The sequence below is a fragment of the Cajanus cajan genome, chromosome 5 (genome assembly GCF_000230855.2).
Source record: "Cajanus cajan strain Asha chromosome 5, NIPB_CcT2T_4, whole genome shotgun sequence".
NCBI classification, from domain to species: domain Eukaryota; kingdom Viridiplantae; phylum Streptophyta; class Magnoliopsida; order Fabales; family Fabaceae; genus Cajanus; species Cajanus cajan.
In genome coordinates, this window is record NC_138521.1 from 43,226,896 (window position 1) to 43,251,608 (window position 24,713).

At 32.5% G+C, this 24,713-nt stretch overlaps 1 protein-coding gene across 2 annotated transcripts; it reads right to left on the bottom strand.

Annotated features, from left to right (window-relative positions):
- Window positions 1-4,939: 4,939 nt before the first annotated feature.
- LOC109792319 (uncharacterized) lies at window positions 4,940-7,124 on the bottom strand. Of its 2 annotated transcripts, XM_020351720.3 has the most exons (3): window positions 6,965-7,124; window positions 6,355-6,637; window positions 4,940-5,317 (listed from the first exon to the last, which is right to left on the bottom strand). In XM_020351720.3, the coding sequence occupies exons 2-3, from the start codon at window positions 6,617-6,619 to the stop codon at window positions 5,058-5,060; spliced, it is 525 nt and encodes a 174-aa protein (XP_020207309.1). In that variant the 5' UTR covers window positions 6,620-6,637; window positions 6,965-7,124; the 3' UTR covers window positions 4,940-5,057. The 2 variants fall into 2 exon arrangements, with proteins under 2 accessions (XP_020207309.1, XP_082931368.1); XM_083075242.1 differs by lacking the exon at window positions 6,965-7,124 and having other exon boundaries at window positions 6,355-6,661.
- Window positions 7,125-24,713: the final 17,589 nt, after the last annotated feature.

Consider the following 24,713-nt stretch of genomic DNA (forward strand, 5'->3'; position numbering starts at 1 on the left):
GTGAATATGTGCAGCTCTCCTATGCCAAAGCCAAATATTGTCTTCTTTGGTTATTAAGCACTTAGTATTAGAAATTGCTATTGAGTGTTCTAAGTCAAGTATGTAAATGTTGTCAATTCTTTTTCCAATGAATCTGATTTCCTTTGTCTTTTTATCACATATCAAGCAACATGTATTATCAAATTCAATTTTAAAGTCTTTATCACTAAGTTGACTTATGCTCAGCAAATTATGTTTCAGCCCATCAACAAGCAATACATTCTCAATCAATGTTTGAGAGGAGGAGTTACCAATATTACCATGACCAAGAATTCTCCCTTTGTTGTTGTCACCATAGGTAACATACCCTTCATTCTTCAATTTCAGACTTGATAATTTTGAAGGATCTCCAGTCATATGCCTTAAGTAGCCACTATCAAGATATCATAGTAAGTTCTTGGCCCTCAAGCATTCCTACAACAAAAATTCAGAAAAAGGATTTAGGTACCCATGTGAAGGGTCCTTGTAGGTTAGTTCTTAGCCTTTGGATCTTTTTAATCCAAACCATTTCTCTATTTGGAACTCCATATTTCCTAGAGTAGCAGTTCCTTATTATGTGACCTCTTTTACAAAATTAATAGCAAGTTGTTTGTCTAGAGAAATTGCTTTTAAATTTTCTGAAATCTTGGTTTTTCTTAAAAACTCCTTTCTTTGATTTCAATGGCATGCTCATGCTTTGATTAAAACCAAGTCCACTCCTATCAAAAGTATTTCTTTGTTTTCCCAAAAGAATATTCAAGTTTGCATTTCCATTTGTGAACTTTGCAAGAGTGGTTTTTAAATCAGAATTTTCTTTTTCAAAAGATTTGCAATTTTCACAAACACCTTTTGAGGAAGCGGAGGTTTCACAATGAGCTTCACTAAAGTTAAAAATAGTTTGAAGATTTTCATGCTCATGTTTCAAATCTTCAAGCTCTTGTTCAGCTTTAATTAAAACATTCTCATACCATGACAGCTTGTTTTTAAGCTTTGAATTTAAAGCATCTAATTTCACAGCCTCTTTATGAATTTGAATGAAAGCTTCTTGGAGTTGATCATAGTTCGGATTAGATTCAAGGTTAGAATCACTTACTATTGTGTCTTGGTCAGCTCCAGCCATCAAACACAAGTTGTTCTCTTCAAATTCAGATTCATCACTTGTTGTGCTTGAGTCATTGTCTTCCCAAGCAATGTAGGCTCTCTTCCCTTTGCCATTTTTCTTCATTTTCTTCTCCTCTAGTTGCTTCTTCAAGAGGTTTGGACACTCAGCTTTTATATGTCCTGGTTTTCCACACTCAAAGCAATTATATGAGGATGAACTTGCTTCCTCTTTCTTGTTAGTCTTTTTATTGAACTTGTAGGGGAATTTCACTTTTTCCTTAAGAATTTTCTGAACTTCTTCAGCAACAAGTTGAAGTTCTCAGCTTCGGAATCATCGGAGCTTGATTCTTCACACACCTCTTTGCCTTTGGCTGATTTCAAGCCCTTTAGTGACACTCCCTTGCCCTTCTTGTCCTGTTGTTCATTTTCCTCAAATATATGCAGCTTTTGCTCATGCTCTCTTAGCTTCCCAAAGAGAGTAGCAAGGGTCAATGAGGTCAATCCTTTGATTCTTCTATGGCTGTCACTTTTGCTTGCCATGATCTGTCCAAGCATTGCAGCACTTTCAAATTTAACTCTTCTTTTTCAAATTTCCTGCCAAGGTCAACAAGGTGATTTATCAAGTGTGTAAATCTCTTTTGAAAGTCAGAAATAGATTCACCATTATTCATTCTCAACAATTCATATTCTCTTATGAGAGTATGCTTTCTAGATATCTTTACATCACTTGTTCCTTCATGAGTGACTTGCAAAGTATCCCACATTTCTTTAGTAGATTTGCATTGTGATATTCTAAAGAATTCATTAATAGACAATGCAGATGTAATGATGTTTTTGGCTCTATAGTCATATTGGGCTCTTTTTCTCTCATAATCACTCCACTCACTCTAATGTTTTTCTCTCTTCTCATCATCATCTTTTGTCATAGGGATATAGGTTCTATTTTCAATTGCATCCCATACAGTAATGTCAATTGCTTCAATGAAAATTCTCATCCTAATTTTCCAGTAGACATAGTTTTCACCATTGAAAACAGGAGGTCTATGAATAGACACACCCTCACCATAGGGTAGGTTACTATTGGCCATTTATGAAATCTTGAATAACTCTCAAGAACCTTGCTCTGATACCAATTGTTAGAAAAGAATGGCTCAATCCAAGAGGGGGGAGTGAATTGGATTCTATGACACTTTATAATTTTCAGAGTTTCTAGGATCTTTATTTCAATTCAAACTTTTCTAAAATGAATTTTCAAAGAAGTTTCTTAAAGACTTGTTAATGAAGAATGAATCTTATATGCTTTCTTGATTAATCGTTAATGAGATTCAAGGTTACGTACAATCAATATGCAACACTTTTGATTCAGTTCAGATTACTAATGCTCAAGCAAACATGTTAATCAAGAATGATCTTCTTTACATACAACCAAGATATTACACAAAGTAAAAGATAAGGGTAAGAGAAGATTGCACAAGTCTTTTATCCTGGTTCAGCCACTCCACATGTGACCTACATCCAGTCCTCAATCATAACCTGATCAAGATTTTTTTCACTATCATAATGAATAATTTTTACAAGCATACCATACATGCATATACTCCTACATTCAAGATAACCACTTTCTTGACCTCAAGAAAGCACCCCTTGTAGAAACTCACTACAAGAATTCCTTACCACTTGAGAAACCTACTCAAGATTTACAAGTATTCACAAAGAATTAAGGAACGAATTCACCTGGAATTCAGAAGAAAATCTTAATCTCTTTCCTTTCAAGAATATGATGATGATGATCTTTTCTCAAAGCATTTCAAAAACATTTTTCTTCTTGGATTCACAAAGAAAACTCTCCAAGATTGTCACACAGACTTCAGAAACACGTTTTTCTAATTTTGATTCTCAATTCTAACTCTGTTTCGAAGTTTCAAAATGGTCAAACTATTTATAAATTTTTCAAAACCAGATAATCGATTATTTTAAAGAATAATCGATTATTTTGTTCTTCATGATTTCTGGAAATCAACCAAGAACAATTTAATCGATTATTTTGCTGGATAATCGATTATTCCAGAGAGTCATTTTTGGGATAATCGATTATTTCACAAATAATCGATTATTGCACCAAGGCATCCTTTTTGCCTGTTGCTGGAATAATCGATTATATTTAATGATAATCTATTATTTTGAGTTAGTTGTCAAAACTCTATTTTAAGTCTCAAAATAATTTTTTAACCTTTTAAACTCATCATCATACACATCCCTAATCAGATTAGATACAGATTAGCCAAAGCACAAAGCACACACAAACCAAATAAACTCAATAAAAGCAATCTATAAGCTACTCCTATTACATAGCATTTTTTTTTTACTTTGTTTTTGACTTCTAAGTTGTTGATATCATTGGTCAACTTTGTTCCAGACATTTGTTATCATCAAAACCTTTAGTCTTCAGAGGTAATCTCAACAATTTCAATCTCCTCCAATCTCAACATAAGGTCCTCTATAGATTTTAAATAGTAATTAAAAGACTATATGCTTAAAAATAATGTAGAGATGGATAATAAAATATTCGTACTCATGAGTACTCCTACTTTAAAAATATTAAAAATACTATTAATTATATATAAAATAATTTAATTTAATTTATTTTACACTATATATATGTATTATAATTATTTATTTTTATTACAAATATATGTCATAAAATTCTTTTTTGATAAAAATATATTTTAAAATTATTTATTTTTAATTTATTTTATTTCTTTCATTTTTGTTTGAAAATTTACATCTCGACGGAATTGTCACATAAAATTGAGCATAATTTTACAAATAAATATCTCACTTGTTTGCATTTTTATCCTATATAATTAGTATAGTGGTATCCATTAACGAATGTTTGTTTATATATCAAATATCCATGGAATACCGATGCTGTTGATACATGTAATAAATAAGGTTGGTGGTGGAATGCTACGCGCCGGCCCATTATCATCCTTGTTGCTGTATCTAGTGAAAAAATAAATAAAAAGTATTTAATGGACAATATGATTGTTAACTTTATTTTAACTTTTGTGTTCAATTTTCTTTTTCCTCAGACTTTATCCTTCGAGAAAAGAGTTATAGTAGGATTTAGAGTCGCAATTGTCTAACAAATATGTACACAAAAGTAAAAAATAAAATAAAATAAAATAACATAGATATACGTTTGTATGAAGACTCTTTAGAAAACATCTAAATTTTATAAAAAATTATCTATTATAAACCTTGACTATATAACATACATAAATAATCAAAATTATAAATTAATAATAATATATATCGCTTAATTAAAAATGTCATATGTATATTTTTCTAATTTTATTCTTTTAAACATAATTTAATGATCAATATTTATAATTCTCATTTCTTGCATCACTTCCCACATTATCGAGTTGCTTTCAGTATCTATTAGACTCATCATCATAGATTTGTAGGTAATTGCAATCTGTCAAAATGTTCAACAATTGGCTAATTGCTTGCCCTGTTGCTTCTATTAAACTTTGTTCTATTCAACTGTGTTCTTCTGAGTTCCATGAAATTCATAGAAAAAATTCAAAATTATATTAATCACAAATAAACAAAAGTTTTCAGCGGAACAATAAAATACAGACTACGGATAACATATTGGAACCCATGCAAGTTAGACCCGATCACTACATATGACTCTCCGAGAACTGCTCTTGATCCAATGCATCTGTGTTTTTCTGTTCAATTTCTAGAATCTTAACAGAACCGTTTATCTTTGTCAATGCCAAGAGTACTGAAGTAACAAGAAAGCAAGAAATAAAACATGCCAAGTATCATAGATAGATTGATCACATCATCCCAAGTATGGTTTATTATAACATAAGCTCTACATTGAGCAGCATTCTAGAGTCATATCATAGTTGCATACACATTCCTCACTTCCACTTCTTGAACCCACCATGCTTGCCAAATTTCCCATGTTTTCCATGCTTGAATTTTCCATGTTTTCCATGCTTGAACTTGCCATGTCCATGCTGCTTGAATTTTCCATGGGGCATTGCACCATGTGCATAGTAGCCATGTGAGCCATGGGCACCATGGGCACCATGGGATAAATGGTGAGCACCATAAGCAGCGGCAGCCGCGGCAGCACCCCCAGCAAGCATAGATCCCATACCGCCATGCCCGTGAGACCCTGGTGACAAAAAGAGTACTTAAATTGAAAACTCACAAGGATATTGCAGCAAATTATTATAGTCAGCACAAAACTTTTCTAATAGCCAATGCAATGCATAAAGACAAACAAGGCTGACAAAAACAGAGTACTTAATTTGAAAACTCGCAAGGATATTGCAGCAAATTATTATAGCCAGCACAAAACTTTTTCTAATAGCCAATGCAATGCATAAAGAGAAACAATGCTGGTGACATTCATTCTGATACTCTCTTTCTAAAATTTTCTTTCATTGGTTAAAAATCACAATTTTTTATTGGTTGGAAATCACAAGTTTTAATTAGTCTTACTACAAAATTAAGAGTGAGACTCATGATTTTTAATAAATACCAATCAATGATAAAGAGAGTATGATAGATAGTGTGTTAGATAGAGTGTCATTAACATTCTTTATGCATAAATTAACTAGTAAAGAAGACTACTTCAACAAGCACACACAAGTTTCAAACACAGTAAAACAAAGCCAAATCATGCATAAAATAAAAAATAAAATAAAAAAGGTTATTAGAGTGTTTTGAATGCAAACAAGACAAAGATGTGTTTAGAAAGAAACTCAATAGTCAATTTTAATTACCAACATCAAAGTTCTTTCTTGGTCCATGAATTTGTTTATATCGCCAAATATTTATATCTTTGTATGGTATCGTGGTTAGTTTGTCTCCTTTGTTGGAGTGAGAAGATGTATTAATATAAGAAAACAAGAATGTAGCTTAACCCTTGATTTAAACTAAGCTAAGTTTAGGATAAACTTTAATTCAAAATCAAGAGCAAATATATCATTTTTTTTCTCACTTTACACTGATACAACATTCATACTTGATGATAGAATAAGTAATTTTAGAAGACACTACTGTTTCATCAGTTCGTAAACAATGCTTCTAAGTAGGCAGTTTCAAATATTCTACAACTACAATAGATTCCAGAATTTAAAAGTGATTGTAATAAACATTCAGTAACATAAAGATGTAACAAAGCAAAAACAATTCAAAGGAAAATACCTGGCATGTGTGGAGCAGAACCAGGATAACCAGCTGGTGGGTAACCTTGTTGTGGAGGGTATCCAGCTGGAGGGTACCCTTGTTGTGGAGGGTACCCCTGATGTGGAGGGTACCCTTGGTGTGGAGGGTATGCCCCAGGTTGTGGTGGATAAGCCCCAGGTGGGTACCCATATCCACCATGTGATGCATTAGCTACCCCATGAGCAAGGTTTGAAAATATTCCTTTGTCAGATTCATCATGATGCTTGTCCTTGCCACCTCCCATCTTTCAAAACCCAAAACCCTGATGATTTTGAATTATGCTAAAAGAATTAGTGAAAGCAAAGAAACACAACATGAATTCTTGAACCCAAGCCATTCATCGCTAAAGTTGCAAAGTTTTGATAAATTTATGTTGCATGCAAAAGAAAAAATAAAATCAGTGGTCAACAAACAAGACTTGAGAGATCAACCATGAAAACACTGACGATCTACGAAGAATTGATCATAATGAACAATTAAAGAACTGTGGAACACCTTAACATAATTCCAGGATTTTACATGTTCAAAAGACTTACATGTGAAAAATTAAGGTACAGAATTGATCACGGTAAACAGTTAGGGAACTCACCTGTTTGAAATTGAGGAATACAATGTTGTATTTGAGAAATTGCAATTGAAACAGAGGAAAAAGAGAGAAATTGGGGATCTTGTATAAATGGTGGAATTGTGCTTTTATATTGACTATTGACACCTTAGACAAGGAACGAGAACGAGAACAAAAAGAGCGCGTTACGCATCCTTACGCGTCATTGACGCGGGCAACTGTCATTCACACAGAGTGCCACGTGGAAGAAACTAATTGGTCAATGCATTCCTCCACTACTAGGTTGCTTCACAAAGATATTTTTCTGAGTTTACTGAGTTTCTTTTGCTTTTATTTATTTATGTTTTCGTCCTTGCAACTTGAGGATGCCTTAGATTTTAAGAAAATTTATTTCAAAAATATGTATTTCGACCACCATACAATTTGTTTTACTCTGACATGGAGAATCTGATTCCAATTAAGATAAGAAGGATGACCAATAGTTTTGATTTGATCAAATGTAACTTTAGGGTCGCTAAAAAAATCTATTTGAGCTACATATTGAAAATAACTTGTATAAATAAATTGAATTGTAAATTCATATTTTAGAGGCATGTAAATTCCCATATTATCCTAGTAATATTTTATTTTATTTTATTGAAAACAAGTGTGAGAATAGTTCAAGTTTTAAATAGAAGTTGTACTTATTTAAAATTTGATCTATTTGATAAAAGAATCATGTTTAAAAATATTTATTTATTTTTAAAAAATATACTTAGACTTATAAAAGTCTATTAAATTCAATAGATTAGTTTATTTATTTATATGATATAATAAAAATAATAATAATCATATCGTCTCATTAATAATATAATTAAATAAATAAATTTATAATATGAAAAGATTAAATTATCAATATTTTTTAAATTTTTACTCTATTTAAATGTGTTTATATTTATTGTTCAAACAAAATTAAGAAATAGGAAATAAAAAATCTAATAAATACATCTTTACCTACTTTTTTCTTGGTTATTTAGAATAATTCAAATGAGACACATGAAAATTTATAAAGTTTTTTTTATTACACTTGTGCGTTAGTGTATACATGAGTTGTCTTCCTTACAATAGTTTTTTATTTTTATTTTAAACTCAATTTTAATAATAATAGAATAAATTTTTTTATAATGCAAATTAAAAAGAAAAAAGACTTACAAGTATATTTAAAAATAAATTTGTTATCGTATTTAAAGTTAAGTTTATTAACCCATTTAATATTGTTAATGTAAAATAAGTTTTTAAATATATTAATAGGTCATACTAGAATCTTAAAAAGGTCGATCATACCTATAAAAACATTTATAATAGATAATAGGTAAGACTTAAATTTTAATTTTATAAAATAATCTTAGCCTGCATATTTAAAGTGTGACTCGGTTTAACATATCCCTATCCTCATTGACATGTCATCAAATCTAAACCACTATACATAATAAGTTGTTGACTTTTATATTAAATAAGTAAAAAATTATATCAATAGTGATATTTGATTGTTTAATAGTATAAAACTATTTTACATTGTTGATAAGGTGTAATACTTTCTATCCATTTGACCTATAATTATTCTCATTATTAAAAACATATGTTTGGATCGGGATATGTAGAAAAAGTTATTACTTGTTTTGAAAATCAACATCAAAGTATAAATTGTAATATAGGAACAATGGAGAGAAAGATGAGAAAATAATATAAGGGAGATAATAGAAAGTTTCTTATCTTATTTCTAAAAATTAGATGTGCATTGCACGAGTAAAGAAATCTATATACTGTATTTTAAAGAGATTAAAATTATATTAAATTTTTATATTTAATAAATATTAAAAAGTTAAAATATCCAATGTACAATAAAATTAAAAATTAAATATGTTATTTTTAAGATATGTACATATGTTTGTGACAAATTAGGAGAAGATTGAAGAAGATTTGCAAAACATTGAATTTTGTTATGATTTTAATTTTTTTTAAGTTCATTGTGTCACTAAGAAAGAAATGTGTTATATTTTTGTGTTAATTTTTATTATATTAATTTTGAAATTCAACTCAATTATAAATGCATTAAATGATAATTGAAACTAAAGATATTAAAAATGATAAAGAAGCTACAAATACAAAATAAACCATGAACATATAATGCTAAAAATAATATTTTAAAATTTAGTAATGAGATAATAATATTAATTCTTACTTTATAATTGTGCAATTTTCTTTCTAGATCAACTTGGAGATAATTCAATTAAAAAGATAAAATTACATAATTCTTATAATATAAGATTCTTCTCCACATTCATTAAAACTATTTAATTCAAACTCTATTATATATTATGTGGGTAAAATTTGATCTTTACTAAATTAACATGAAAAATAAAAGCAGAGAAGAAAAATTATAATAAAAAAATGTATTAGTCATCAAATTTACTTTTAATAAATTTTCTAAAGTAGCATTCGTTTCACAAACTTAATTATCTAATGACTTTAGCTATAATGGAACCTTTTAACTTCCTTTTTAAAATTTGAAAATAGAAAATTACAATTAACTCTTTTATCATAAAAAATTGAATAGTGTGATTCCAATAAATAACTTATAACTTATAAACATAAATAAATATTTATTTTATTTATAATTAGTAATAGTTACATATTATTAATTATTTTTTTATAACTGACATTTTAATTAAATTTAATATATTAATTACACATTAATATAATTATTAATATATATAAGAAAAATTACTTATAATTTAATAATAAATAATTATCAATATATATTATATAAGTACTAATTTCATAAATTTTTTAAATTACTGATGGTAACAAACATCAAGATATAAATTAATATAATCAATAATTACATATTTATTTATTATTTATTATTTGTCTATAACTAATATTTTAATTAAATTTAGTCTCTTAATTTAAAATTAATATATCAATCAATAATATATATAATTATTAATTTAATTTAATTTTTAATTATCAGTTATTTAATATTAGTTAGTTATATAGATATTACTTAACACAGTTAGCACAATTATAAATTTCTAAAATTCAACTTTTAATTAACTTAATATTTAAATAAAAAATATGTATCTGAACTCTTTAAGGAAAAAGAATTTTAATAAAATGAGTAATGGAAGAAGAGAATAAAAGGGAAAAAATAAGAATAAAAGAATATAAAAGATTGTGAAACATAGATGTTTTAATGAACAATATAAAATACATAGTAAGTTTGACATTAAGTATTTATTGACTTTCAACCACATTTGATTTTCCTTTAGAACAATGAAAAAAATAGAAAGATATAATCTCAATTTCAAAATTTCATGAATTACGCATTGTTGAAAACTATGAAGAAAAAAGAAAAATTTATTGATTATACTTATATTTGTATCATTGAAAATTATAACCGTAAAATCTCTATTAGATTCTTATGTAAAGGTGAGTTGGGTATTGATGGAATAACACTAAGGCCAAGAAAACCAAGAGGTGATATATTGAAGGAAGCAAGAGGAATGAGTTAGTGTTGAAAAACCATAGGAGGAGTAAGCCTACTTTTGGGCCTTAGCTCCTAAGTTTTTATAGCATTTATTTTTATTCCTATTTTTGCCCTTATCTTTAATTTCCTATTTTACCCTTGTATTTTGGGGTGCTTAGGACTTAGAATTTATTTTCCTTGTATTTCCCATTTTGCCTTTGTATTATGGGGTGCTCTAGATAATTAGGTTTTTAATTTTGGGCTAGGGTGTTAATTAGAGGGTGATGCATGTTTTTTGGTGTCATTGGGTCTATTTTTGGTGTTAGAAAGGCTTAGGCCCAAGTGGAGGGCAAAGGTTGCATGGTCTTATCATGCACCTAGATATAGCCAATCTAAACCCAAAGATTTCATCCTTGGCCACCAAGTTGCATCTAGGGTTCATTTGCATTTCATTTGGAATGCATTTGCCTACTCCAAATGCAACCCTAGATGTCTCCCCTCCTATAAATACCTAACACCCCACACCTTGTAAATACTTTGGAATTTATGATATTAAGAGAGCCTTTGTGCCTTAATATTCTTCCTTAGTCCCCTTGGTCATTTCGGCCACCTATCCTTCTCATCTTCACCGTGAGTGTTCTCACCTTTAGGAGTGGCCTTCATCCATCAATGAAGTGAGCCAAAACCCTAGAGTACCACCTTAACATTTCATCAAACACCTAGCCTCCATAAACACCATTCGCCCATCTCCATCTCCAAGGCTAGAAACCTTGAGTTCCATGATCCAAGGAGTCCGGTCATCCCTCTTTCACGCTCTTAACTCAATCCATGCAAGGAGGGTTGCCATCATGTGGTATCTAGAGCCAATGGTTCTTCAAGGGTAATCTCTAGTCTATTTTGAGTCTTTTAAAAATCCGGTCATGTCATGGTGTCTTCTTGCTTGTCTTGAAGTTGTGCTTGATAGATCATATTCATGCTATATTCTCATGGTCTATGTGTCTTGTTTTGTTCATTGATTCATGCCATAAATTTCCTTATGAATCATCTTGGTGCCTAGGTTTCTTTGTAGGATCCGTCCATTTTTGTTTAAGTTTGGGTGGCTGGAAAATTTTGTGCATGATAAGAAAAATGATGATCATGTGTTTTTATTTTATAATCTATTAAGTTTTGTCATAAGAGTATGATTCTCCCTAATTTTTCTTGAAAGAAAAATCCAAATACACATGCCTAAAGACTTTCATGATCAAAATATGATATGCATGCTATATGTTTGTTGAAATGGCCGTGGGATTTAGAGTGCTTTAGAGAGTCAATCATGCATGCTAATTAATCCTAGCATGTTCCTTGATATTTAACCATTCATGTGTGATTTGTATCTTTGCACACATTGCAAAAATCGGCCATCTTGCTTTCCTTTTCCATTTGCACTTAATATGAACATGTTTTGCTTGATAATTTGAGGTTGAAAAGTGATTATATGTGCTTATTTTACTGCTGGACTTTATTACACAAAAAGCTCAAAGAAACTAAAATTATTGACTCATTAAGCCATCACTAATTGCTAAAAGGATACTCCAAATTTTTTGCTAATCAAAATCAACAAACACAAGTGTAAAACCCAAGCAAAGGAGGAATATTAATATAAAAAAAAAAAAGCAAGAAAGTGGCTGGACATTATCATTAAAAAAAAAAAGTGCCAAAACAAGTGAAAAAAAAATGCAAACAAAAGGGATCCTTTGCTAGACTTGTGGACTTTTGGACAATTTTTCCTACCTTAGCAATTGGAGTTATTCTTTGGACCTTTGGACTATGTTTTAGTGGCTGAATGAGACTTTAAAATTTAACATGTTAAGTGCAACATTTTATCAAACACTTGCTACTCAATTCTAGTGCCATTCTAGGAATTAATCTTTTAAGTACTTGCCTTTCTTAATGTGCCTTAATTTTAGTTTTTGTGTCTTCTTTCTACTCTTAAGTTTTTTCACATATATCTCTACTTGAGTTTAGCCTTTTTAATTGTGCCTTTTTAGTTTTATTTCTTTGGACTCTTGTACTCTTGGGTGGTTTCTTCTTGATCTAGGTGTGGAAAGCTCCTAAAACTCATCACATACACTTTTGGTGAATTGATTGGAGGAGCTGTCCGATTTGATTCCAAGACCTTTGGAAGGATTTCTACTATCAAAAAGAGTGCATACACATTGAGAGGCTAACTTTTGGTTGTTCCTTGTGAAGGGGTGACAAGTGGGAGACTTGAAGACTCAATTTCTTGAATTGTTTTATCTTTTGCACCATTTCTTTTAGGCCACTTGTATTTGGCCTTTGTTTATTCATTTTTGGTTTGTAATTGGCCATTTCTAAACCTCTTCACTTTGGTTTTAGTTCGTGTAGTTGAAGGTGATTTGAAAACCTTCACCTAGGACTTCGACTAGAGTATGTTTTAAGTGCTTTCCTTGTTGCATGTTTTAAAGCTTTTAGTAGTATAATTGCTTAGGTCCTTAATTTGCTTCCAATTACGTTTAGAAGGCTTGCTTTTGCCTACTAGGGGTAACGTGCACACACACACTTCATTGTTGTGCCAAATTATTTTGTAAGAAAAGTTGAAAAGGCTTAGTGATTTTTACTTGATAAGGCTTGGTTATTAAGTGATTCTTTGTAGTCCACCTCCCTTTGAAAGTTCACTTTGTACACTTAGGCCTTTCCTACCTATCTTGCACTTTGAAAACCTTTTGTGAAAACCCTTTTATCACTCACTCTTTGTGAAAAACTTTTTCAACCTTTTTGAAAACAAATTTGTGAAAACCTTTTCTTGATCAAAGATGAGTGATCATTCTAGTGTTCATGGTCATAATTCTTGTAGTACTAGGTCTAGTGTTAGGGATGAACTTAGGCAACTAAAAGAGTACCTAAGAAAAAAAGAAGAGGAAAATATAAAAAGAGAGGAAGAGTTGAGAAGAAAAGAAAAAGAGTTTGAAAAAAATAATGCGGAAATAAAAAGGTTACTTGCAAAATTAGTTGAGAGGAGAGAAACTAGTGGATCCAAACCTAGGGTTGTCTCAACTAGGTATCAAAATTCCAAAGAGGTTAGAATCCCTAAGAGTATGCATGAGGAAGAAAATACAAAAAGAGAGGATGAACTTAGAAGAAAAGAAAAAGAAAAGAAAATAGAAAAGAAAGAAAAAATGAAGAAAAGTATAGAGAAAGTTCAAGAGTGGTTAGAAAATGAAACACAACCAACACTCTTAGAGAAGAGTAAGGAGGATAATGTTTCCTCCAAAGGGCTTATGCTTGAAGAGAGTCACTTTCCCATTGAAAATGATTTAAAAGAAACTCTCTTTATTCATCAAGACCTTAACTCTTTCTCTCACATTGCCACTAGTCATGAAGTGGAGATTCAAAAACAAGTCCTTTTTAAAGAAAAAGAATCTCAACTTCAAGATTTAGTGAAGAAGAAGTGGACTTCACTTAGTCCCACTTCTTGTGCTACTTCCTTGGTGGTGCCCAAGGAAGATAAGCCTTCCTTCTTTAAGACTTTCTCCACTTTAGTTCCCTTCATAAAGCACCCAACTTTAGATTTGTATGATTTGTTGGATACATCTCATGGTGTCCTATTTTCTATTTTTGATCTTGAGGGAAGTTCAAACTTATTTGAACTTAACTTGGATACTTCCCTACAAGACAAACTTATATTATATGAGTTTTCTAAACTCCTCTTAGCACCTTTTTCTCATATGTATCTAACAAATTATGCAATACAAAGTTGTTTAGGTAATTTTTTAGTTAAGTTTTCTTTATTTTCCAATACATACCTAGGTCATTACATTGGGCACTTCCAACAAGATATTTTAGTTTTTAGGACTAATACATTAGTGTGCTATAGTTTTAGTCTTTTTACCTTTTTAGGTTTTAGTTATACATCTAGACTTCACCATGGGGAGGATCCTATCCTTAACATTAGAGAGTCTAGTCCTTTTAATTTAGACAATCTTTTTAGCATTTTTAGTAGAACTCCTCTTAGGATACACTTTCCATTTCTATCATATACTATTACCTCTAATGCTTATTTTTATGTTTTTGTTGGTCATGATGCCCACCATGAGGAACCTCTTGATTTGAGGTCAAATCCTTTTCAAGAGGGAGGGAATGATGGAATACCACTAAGGCCAAGAAGACCAAGAGGTGATATATTGAAGGAAGCAAGAGGAATGGGTTAGTGTTGAAAAACCATAGGAGGAGTAAGCCTACTTTTGGGCCTTAGCTCCTAAGTTTTTATAGCATTTATTTTTATTCCTATTTTTGCCCTTATCTTTAATTTCCTATTTTACCCTTGTATTTTGGGGTGCTTAGGACTTAGAATTTATTTTCCTTGTATTTCCCATTTTGCCTTTGTATTATGGGGTGCTTTAGATAATTAGGTTTTTAATTTTGGGCTAGGGTGTTAATTAGAGGGTGATGCATGTTTTTTGGTGTCATTGGGTCTATTTTTGGTGTTAGAAAGGCTTAGGCCCAAGTGGAGGGCAAAGGTTGCATGGTCTTATCATGCACCTAGATATAGCCAATCTAAACCCAAAGATTCCATCCTTGGCTACCAAGTTGCATCTAGGGTTCATTTGCATTTCATTTGGAATGCATTTGCCTACTCCAAATGCAACCCTAGATGTCTCCCCTCCTATAAATACCTAACACCCCACACCTTGTAAATACTTTGGAATTTATGATATTAAGAGAGCCTTTGTGCCTTAATATTCTTCCTTAGTCCCCTTGGTCATTTCGGCCACCTATCCTTCTCATCTTCACCGTGAGTGTTCTCACCTTTAGGAGTGGCCTTCATCCATCAATGAAGTGAGCCAAAACCCTAGAGTACCACCTTAGCATTTCATCAAACACCTAGCCTCCATAAACACCATTCGCCCATCTCCATCTCCAAGGCTAGAAACCTTGAGTTCCATGATCCAAGGAGTCCGGTCATCCCTCTTTCACGCTCTTAACTCAATCCATGCAAGGAGGGTTGCCATCAGGTATGTCTTAACTCATTTAGAGGAAAAGAAATTAAAAAAAAAGTTATCAACTAAGAGAATAGAAGAAAAAAAATAAGAAGAAAAGAAAAGATTGTGAAACATACATGTTTTGAAGAACTAGATGAAAAAAATAAATCTTATAAGTATTTCAAGAATTCATTAATTTTCAATCACGTTGGATTTTATTAAAAATAGAGATTCATATGTCAAACCGAAACAAATCATCAACAAAATCGATTTCATGTTAGAAGAACATTGTTATCAAATTCCAAATTTTGTGAGTCAAAACAAATTAAGAATATAGTGAGAAAAGAAAAAGACTACCTCGTTCCCATATGTCAACTCTCTTAACTTTATTATTCTTCTTATGTTTGTGCTATTGAAAATCACAATTGTAGTAACTCTATTGGATTCTCATGTTGAGGTGGGTTAGGTAGAATATTTAGAAGTAAAGAGTTGTCTTAAATAAAAAAATAGTCTTTAAGACAACATACGATCCCTTTAGTTTTAATGTTGACAAATAAAATATTTTCTTCAAACAAAAGTCAACATTCTTTGAAAATAAAATAGATCAGACGAAATGTGAAGATAATACATATCATATGTAAGATAAAAGAAATCAAACGAAGCATACAGTCCGTTTGACTGACATTTGATGGAAGAGCACGGGCCAAAGGCCCAACCACTAGAGCTATGGCTAGGAGATTACTTGAAGACTTGTCTGCTTCAGAGCTTAGTGGGCCCAATGGGCTTTGTGGGCCTAGGGTGCTTTTCACATGAACCTTACTTGATTAAACACCATGCTTTATTGAATATTTCTTAGTATAGGAATTTTTCTTTGATTTCGGTCTTGTATTTTGACCATAGTTTAGGGTTTAGGCTATTGAGCTTATTTTTGGGCTTCATGGGCTTTGGGCTTTTGATACCCAATATTAGGCTCATTCTTCTTCTTGTAATTTTTTATATTCATTGTATTCATTAGACCAATGTATTTCGGTCATTAGCATAGGTTTATATGAAGTATACATTAATAGGAAAATTAGGCTTCATTCATGTGTCATTTAGAAGTAATTTGAATTGAATTTGAGTCACATGGATGGCATGGAGTGGTTCCGGCCATGTGAGCTCCAAATTCACTTCAAATAACTCTTAAATGACATCTAAATGAGGGGCCATCCGGATTAGTCATCTAATTGGCTGAAGTTTGAATTTCAAATTCAAATTTTGAAATTCAAACTTGGCGCCAATTATTACTACATGGAGTAGCGCCAATTTGACCTAATTTCTACCTATAAATGTGTGACTTTCTCCTTGTACAAACACTTTTGAATACATAAGAATTTCTGAATCAAATCTTCAGCAAATTCCCTGAAGAGTCACCGAAATATAGAGAGCAAGAGAGTGTCTTCAAACACCTTAGGAGTTCTTCAATTCCTACTCTTTGAAGTGAGCAATCCTTTGCTCTTTGAGCTTGGATGCTTCCATCCAAGACTTTGCATCACTACATCCGTGTAACTTCCTCTTCTTTTGGTCATCACTTCGGTTCAAATTTCCTTGAAGGAGATCTGTGCTTAGAAGGAACTTAGGAGGAGTACAACTTCCACTTCTTCTACATTCTTTCTATCAATTTTGGTATCAAGAGTAAGGTTCTTCAAGGAGATAAGTTTTTCCTAAATTTTTGTGTGTCCGTGTTTGTGTCTATGTGTTCTTCTTGTTCTATTTGAGTTTCTATTTCGGATCTATGTTATTTTGATTCATTGTGTTCTATAGATCCATTAGTTGATTGTTTTTGAATTTCTTCCACAATCAACATGTTTAGGAACTATTTGCTTGTGCTATTTTGACTTTATTTTGAGTCTCTCCATTCCTTGTATGTGTCCGTGATTGGACCTCATGCATATGCATTAGATTTTGTTTTTGAATCTTTGTTTTGTCTTAGAAGTTTATGTTTAGTCCTTATATGTTGCAAATTCCTTGAATAGCATGTTTAACCTAGTTTTATTTTGAATTGTGTGTCTACATTTTGCTCTCGGTTTGCTCTCATTGTTGCCTACCTATATGTGCTTTTTCTTTTACCTTTTTGTGTTCATAATTTGCTATTAGTTCTAGCAAATTTCTTTAGAGTTAGGTTTCCATTGTGTATTTAAGTTTTCAATTCACTTTCCATTGAAAATTCTTAAAAAAAATTTTGTGTTACTCAAAATCTCAAGTGTAATTCTACTTCTAGTGCACTAATTTTGTGGATTCAAATTTAAAAAAAAAAAGGAGTTAAAAGGCTGAAAACAGAGGCAAAAACAGAGCCTAAAGTGTAAAAGATCAAAAGAAAAGAGTTCAAAAGGAATCCAAACACAAAACCTAAATCTAGTGCACTAGTTTTATCATTTTCACTTGAGTTTTGACCTAATTTTGTAGTCACGGTTTCTATAGCTTGGAATCATAAAAAAATTTGAAATAAAAGGAAAATACCTTCTCTGGAACCTTAAATTGAATATAGAAAAGAAAGAATAAAAAAAAATAGAGAAAGCAATTTTAATTTGAAAAAGCCGAGAGGTGTGCATTGATAGAAATTCACTTGATTCCTTGTTTTTGACTACTACTTGTTCTATACTTATCCAATTGTTCTCAATTTTTTTTTGTTTTGTTCATCTATTCTAGTACCTATCTAGGAACCTTCCTATTTGAGTGCTAGCTTTATTTTGGAGTCTTAATTTTCAGTTTTACTTGTTGAACCTCTTTGAGTCTTGTCTTACACCATATTACTCTTTATATTGGTATAAGCTTTTCAAATTGTGCTTTGTTGCTTGTCTTGTTTTCTTTCCTTAAATTTTCTGTGCTGGAAGTGGCCTCAAATCCTTGCTCAAGGATCAAGCATTTCTCAACAAAGAGTAGGAAAAGTTTGGACACTAAGACTACAACATTTTGACCTAATTTAGTGACCTAGCTTTTCCTAAACTTCCTTCACTTGAGTGACCATTCCTTCACATTGTGAGGCAGCCACCATTAATCTCTTTTGTTGTGTTTCTTTTGTAGGTCTAGGAGCATCATATTTGAAGGATTAGTGGCGGATTAAACACTTGAATAAGTGTTAGAAAATTTGAACATCAAATCCGTCACTAATTGGTCACCAAAGCCGCCATTTATTGCTTTCTAGGCTAGTTTAAATTTTGCAATCTCTCTTGTATTTTTAAACCAATTTTGTAAAGCTTGGAGGGAGTATTAAGAAGCTGGTCAGGTATATCTAACTCCTTGTTAGCATTTTCACGTGTAGTACTAGTGGAAGTGGCTTGGAAATTTCATATGTTTCAAGCTTTCACTTAGGGCAAACCGATTAGTTGATTATCCTTGCTTCCTTCAAGTGTTTGAACTTTAATTTTGTTTACTTTTCTGCCTTATTACGTCTAGAATTGTGTAGATTTATTTGCTCACGTTTAGTTAGCTTCAAAAACAAACCAATTGTGAAAAGCATTCAAAAAAAAAAAAATTGTGAAAAGTTTTGGGGAATTGAAAGTACCACAAAGGAGTTTAGTGATTTCCACTTGAAAAGGCTTGGTTATTAAGTGGCTCTTTGTAGGTCACCTCCCTTGATAGTGCAACTTGTACACTTAGACTTCCAAGTGCTATTTTCATTCATAAAAAATATCAAAAACATTTTATATCTTTTGCATAGCATATAACAATCTTATTGCTTAATCATGAGTCATCGTTCTCCAAGTAGTAGTGACTTTGATACTCCTAAAAGTTTTAAAAGAATTGTCAAGGAGGTTGAAGCACTAAAACTTTGGAAGCATGAAGAGGTACTTCAAAAACAAAAAGAAAAGATTGAAAGAGAAGTACAACTTCTTGCTTTAGAGGAAAAGATACAAAAGATTAAGCAACAAGAAGAAAAACTTTTAAAACAAATACATAAAAACAAAAGTCCAAAAAGTTCTTCAAAAAGTTCCACTAAGAGTTCCAATGACTCTCAAAGCCAAGAGTATGATGGTAGTTTGAATATGGATGCATACTACCAACCTAGACCTAGGAAAGTCATTAAGGAACCCAAAGTGAGGGAATCAAGGGTTGATCTCCCTTACTTTCATGGAAAAGAAAATGTGGACGCCTACTTGGATTGGGAGATGAAAGTGGAGCAAATCTTCACTTGTCATCAAGTAGGTGAGGAAAGAAAAGCTCCTTTGGCCACCCTAGCTTTCCAAGGACAAGCCATGTATTGGTGGACATCCTTGGAAAGAGAGAGAAGACTTCACAATGATCCTCCCATCACTTATTGGAATGAATTGAGGAGTGCTATGAGAAGAAGGCACATTCCTTCTTATTATAGTAGGGAGCTTATGGATAAGCTCCAAAGACTCCAACAAAAGAACATGAGTGTAGAGGAATATAGACAAAAAATGGAGTTGTATCTCATGAGGGCTGGGATAAGGGAAGAAGAAAGATTGACTATTGCTAGATTTCTAAGTGGTCTCAATTTTGACATAAGAGATAGGGTTGAGTTACTCCCTTATAGGGACCTTGATGATTTGGTCCAACTTTGTATAAGGGTGGAACAACAAAACTTGAGAAAAAGCTCTTTTAAAGGCAAAACTCAATCTAGCTCTTATGTTAAGAAAGACTAAAGAGGGAGGGTCAATATGATTCCTCTAAGAAATTTGGTAAAGGTCTAGAAAAAGAAAAAGAAATTGAAAAAGAGAAAAATAAAAATGTTGTCACTTCTAGTAGTAAGACTAGTGACATCAAATGCTTTAAATGTCTTGGGAGAGGCCATATAGCTTCTCAATGCCCCACTAAAAAGGTGATGATTTTGAAAGGGGAAGACATTTATAGTAGTGTTGATGAATCTAGTTCTACCACTTCAAGTGATAGTGAAACAAGTGAGGAAGACCATCCAATTGAAAGTGCATATCCTTGTGATGGTCAACTTCTAATGATTAGAAGGCTTCTAGGAAGCCAACCACATGAGTCTCACCTTTCACAAAGAGAGAATATTTTCCACACAAGGTGTAAAATTCTTGATAATGCTTGTTCTCTCATTGTGGATAGTGGGTCTTGTTGCAATTGTTGTAGCACAAGGTTGGTGGAGAAGCTTGGTCTTACTCCTATTCCCCATCCGAAACCATATCAACTTCATTGGATTAATGAAGATGGGGATATCAATGTGGATAAGCAAGTGAAAGTCAAATTATCTATTGGTAACTATGAAGATCAAGTGGTTTGTGACATAACTCCAATGGAAGCTTGCCATATTTTGTTGGGAAGGCCATGACAATTTGACAAGAAAACCATGCATAATGGCCTTACCAATGAAATTACTTTCACTCATAAAGAGAAGAAATTTGTACTTCATCCTTTGTCTCCTTCACAAGTGATAGAGGATCAAGTACAAATGAAAAAGAAAAGAGAAGAAGAAAAAAAAAACTTGATTAAAAAAAAAGAAGAAGAGAAAAAGCATAAAGCTTCAAAGAAGAAGGAAGAGAAATCTCTTTCAATAGAAGGAATTCAACAAGAAACTTTAAAATAAACCTTAATTGTTGAAAAGCCTTCTTACCTTCTTCTTTGTAGAGGTGTGCTTAAGTGTTATAATTTAAGTCTTCAACTTAGTTCTTTACCTCCTAAAGTTTCTCATTTATTAAAAGAATTTGAAGATATATTCCCTAGTGAAGGTCCAAAGGGCCTTCCTCCTTTTAGGGGTATAGAACATCAAATTGATTTTGTGCCTGGGGCTAGTCTACCCAATAGACCAGCTTATAGGACAAATCCTCAAGAAACTAAGGAGATAGAGAACCAAGTCCAAGAGCTTTTGGATAAGGGGTGGGTGCAAAAGAGTTTGAGTCCCTGTGCTGTGCCTATATTGTTAGTGCCCAAGAAAGATGGAAAATGGAGAATGTGTTGTGATTGTAGGGCTATTAACAATATCACAATCAAGTACAGGCACCCAATCCCTAGACTTGATGATATGCTTGATGAATTACATGGTGCTACTATATTTTCTAAAATTGATCTTAAGAGTGGTTATCACCAAATAAGAATTAAGGAGGGTGATGAGTGGAAAACTATTTTTAAGACCAAATTTGGATTGTATGAATGGCTAGTTATGCCTTTTGGTTTAACTAATGCACCAAGTACATTCATGAGGCTTATGAATCATGTCTTGAGAGAGTGTATAGGTAGATTTGTGGTTGTTTATTTTGATGACATATTAATCTATAGTAGGTCTTAAGATGATCATTTAGGACATCTTAGAGAAGTTTTGATGATCCTTAGGAAAAACCACTTATTTGCAAATTTTGAAAAATGTACTTTTTGTGTGGATCATGTGGTTTTCCTAGGATTCATTGTAAGCAAAGATGGGGTTCGTGTGGACCCCGAGAAAATTAAAGCCATTCAAGAGTGGCCAAAGCCTAAAAATGTTAGTGAAGTTAGGAGTTTTCATGGACTAGCAAGTTTTTATAGAAGATTTGTGCCTAACTTCTCTAGCATTGCTTCACCCTTGAATGAGCTTGTTAAAAAAGATATTTTATTTGAATGGACTTCAAAGCATGACCAAGCATTTCAACTTCTTAAAGATCAACTTACTAATGCACCCATACTAGCTCTACCTAATTTTGAAAAGACTTTTGAGCTAGAATGTGATGCATCAGGAGTTGGCATAGGGTCTGTGTTATTGCAAGGAGGACACCCCATTGCATATTTTAGTGAAAAACTAAAAGGTGCCTCCCTCAATTACCCTACCTATGACAAGGAGTTGTATGCATTGGTTAGAGCCTTACAAACTTGGGAACACTACCTTGTGTCCAAAGAGTTTGTCATTCATAGTGACCATGAGTCACTTAAATATTTAAGAGGTCAAGGTAAGTTAAATAAGAGGCATGCCAAATGGTTAGATTTCCTTGAACAATTTCCATATATTATTAAATTCAAGAAAGGAAAATCAAATGTTGTAGCTGATGCTTTATCTAGATGACATACATTGCTTGTGTCTCTAGGTACTCAAATTCTTGGATTTGATAATATTAGGGAGTTGTATGAGGAAGATCTTGAGTTTGGTGATAATTATAAAAAATGCCAACAAAAAGCTTTTGATGGTTTTTATATGGTTGAGGGGTATTTATACAAAGAAGGAAGGTTATGTATACCCCAAGGATCCATTAGGAAACTATTAATTAAAGAGAGTCATGAAGGTGGGCTTATGGGGCACTTTGGTGTTGATAAAACCCTTAGTTTGCTAAAAGAAAAATTTTATTGGCCCCATATGCGAAAGGATGTCCAAAGGCATTGTTTTAGATGTTTGGCTTGTTTACAAGCTAAGTCTAAAGTAATGCCTCATGGAACATACACACCTTTGCCTGTTGCTTTTTCCCCTTGGGTAGATATTAGCATGGATTTTGTGCTAGGTTTACCTAGAACCCAAAGGGGAATGGATTCTATCTTTGTGGTAGTGGACCGTTTCAGTAAAATGGCTCATTTCATTCCATGCCAAAAAGTAGATGATGCAAGCAACATTGCAAAACTCTTCTTTAGAGATGTGGTTAAACTCCATGGGCTTCCTAGGACTATAGTTTCAGATAGAGATACAAAGTTCCTAAGCCACTTTTGGCGTGTCTTATGGTCAAGACTAGGAACCAAACTCCTCTTTTCAACTACTTGTCATCCTCAAACAGATGGCCAAACTGAGGTAGTGAATAGATCTCTGTCTACTATGCTTAGGGCAGTCCTAAAGGGCAATCACAAATCTTGGGATGAGTTTTTGCCTCACATTGAATTTGCCTACAATAGGGTAGTTCACAAAACTACCAATATTTCTCCTTTTGAGGCTGTATATGGGTTTAATCCTTTAACTCCTTTAGACTTGATACCTCTTCCTAATGTTGAACACTTCATTCATAAGGAAGGGGCTTCAAGAGCTGAGTTTGTTAAAAAACTTCATGAAAGGATAAAAACTCATATTCAACTCCAAAATGAGAAATATGCCAAACAAGGAAATAAAGGCAAGAAACCTATGATCTACGAGGAAGGTGATTGGGTTTGGCTTCACTTAAGAAAAGAACGTTTTCCAAATCAAAGGAAGTTCAAACTCAGTCGTAGAGGAGATGGTCCCTTTCAGGTCTTACAGCGTATCAATGATAACGCTTATAGACTTGATTTACCCTCTGATTATGGAGTCAGCACTACTTTTAATGTTAGTGATCTTAAACCTTTTTTAGGTGCTAGTGATGATGAGGAGGGCTCTTTAGATTCGAGGACGAATCCTTCTCAAGAGGGAGGGAATGATGGAAGAGCATGGGCCAAAGGCCCAACCACTAGAGCTATGGCCAGGAGATTACTTGAAAACTTGTCTACTTCAGAGCTTAGTGGGCCTAATGGGCTTGGTGGGCCTAGGGTGCTTTTCACATGGACCTTACTTGATTAAACACCATGCTTTATTGAATATTTCTTAGTATAGGAATTTTTCTTTGATTTCGGTCTTGTATTTTGACCATAGTTTAGGGTTTAGGCTATTGAGCTTATTTTTGGGCTTCATGGGCTTTGGGCTTTTGATACCCAATATTAGGCTCATTCTTCTTCTTGTAACTTTTTATATTCATTGTATTCATTAGACCAATGTATTTCGGTCATTAGCATAGGTTTATATGAAGTATACATTAATAGGAAAATTAGGCTTCATTCATGTGTCATTTAGAAGTAATTTGAATTGAATTTGAGTCACATGGATGGCATGGAGTGGTTCCGGCCATGTGAGCTCCAAATTCACTTCAAATAACTCTTAAATGACATCTAAATGAGGGGCCATCCGGATTAGTCATCTAATTGGCTGAAGTTTGAATTTCAAATTCAAATTTTGAAATTCAAACTTGGCGCCAATTGTTACTACATGGAGTAGCGCCAATTTGACCTAATTTCTACCTATAAATGTGTGACTTTCTCCTTGTACAAACACTTTTGAATACATAAGAATTTCTGAATCAAATCTTCAGCAAATTCCCTGAAGAGTCACCGAAATATAGAGAGCAAGAGAGTGCCTTCAAACACCTTAGGAGTTCTTCAATTCCTACTCTTTGAAGTGAGCAATCCTTTGCTCTTTGAGCTTGGATGCTTCCATCCAAGACTTTGCATCACTACATCCGTGTAACTTCCTCTTCTTTTAGTCATCACTTCGGTTCAAATTTCCTTGAAGGAGATCCGTGCTTAGAAGGAACTTAGGAGGAGTACAACTTCCACTTCTTCTACATTCTTTCTATCAACATTACATTTCATT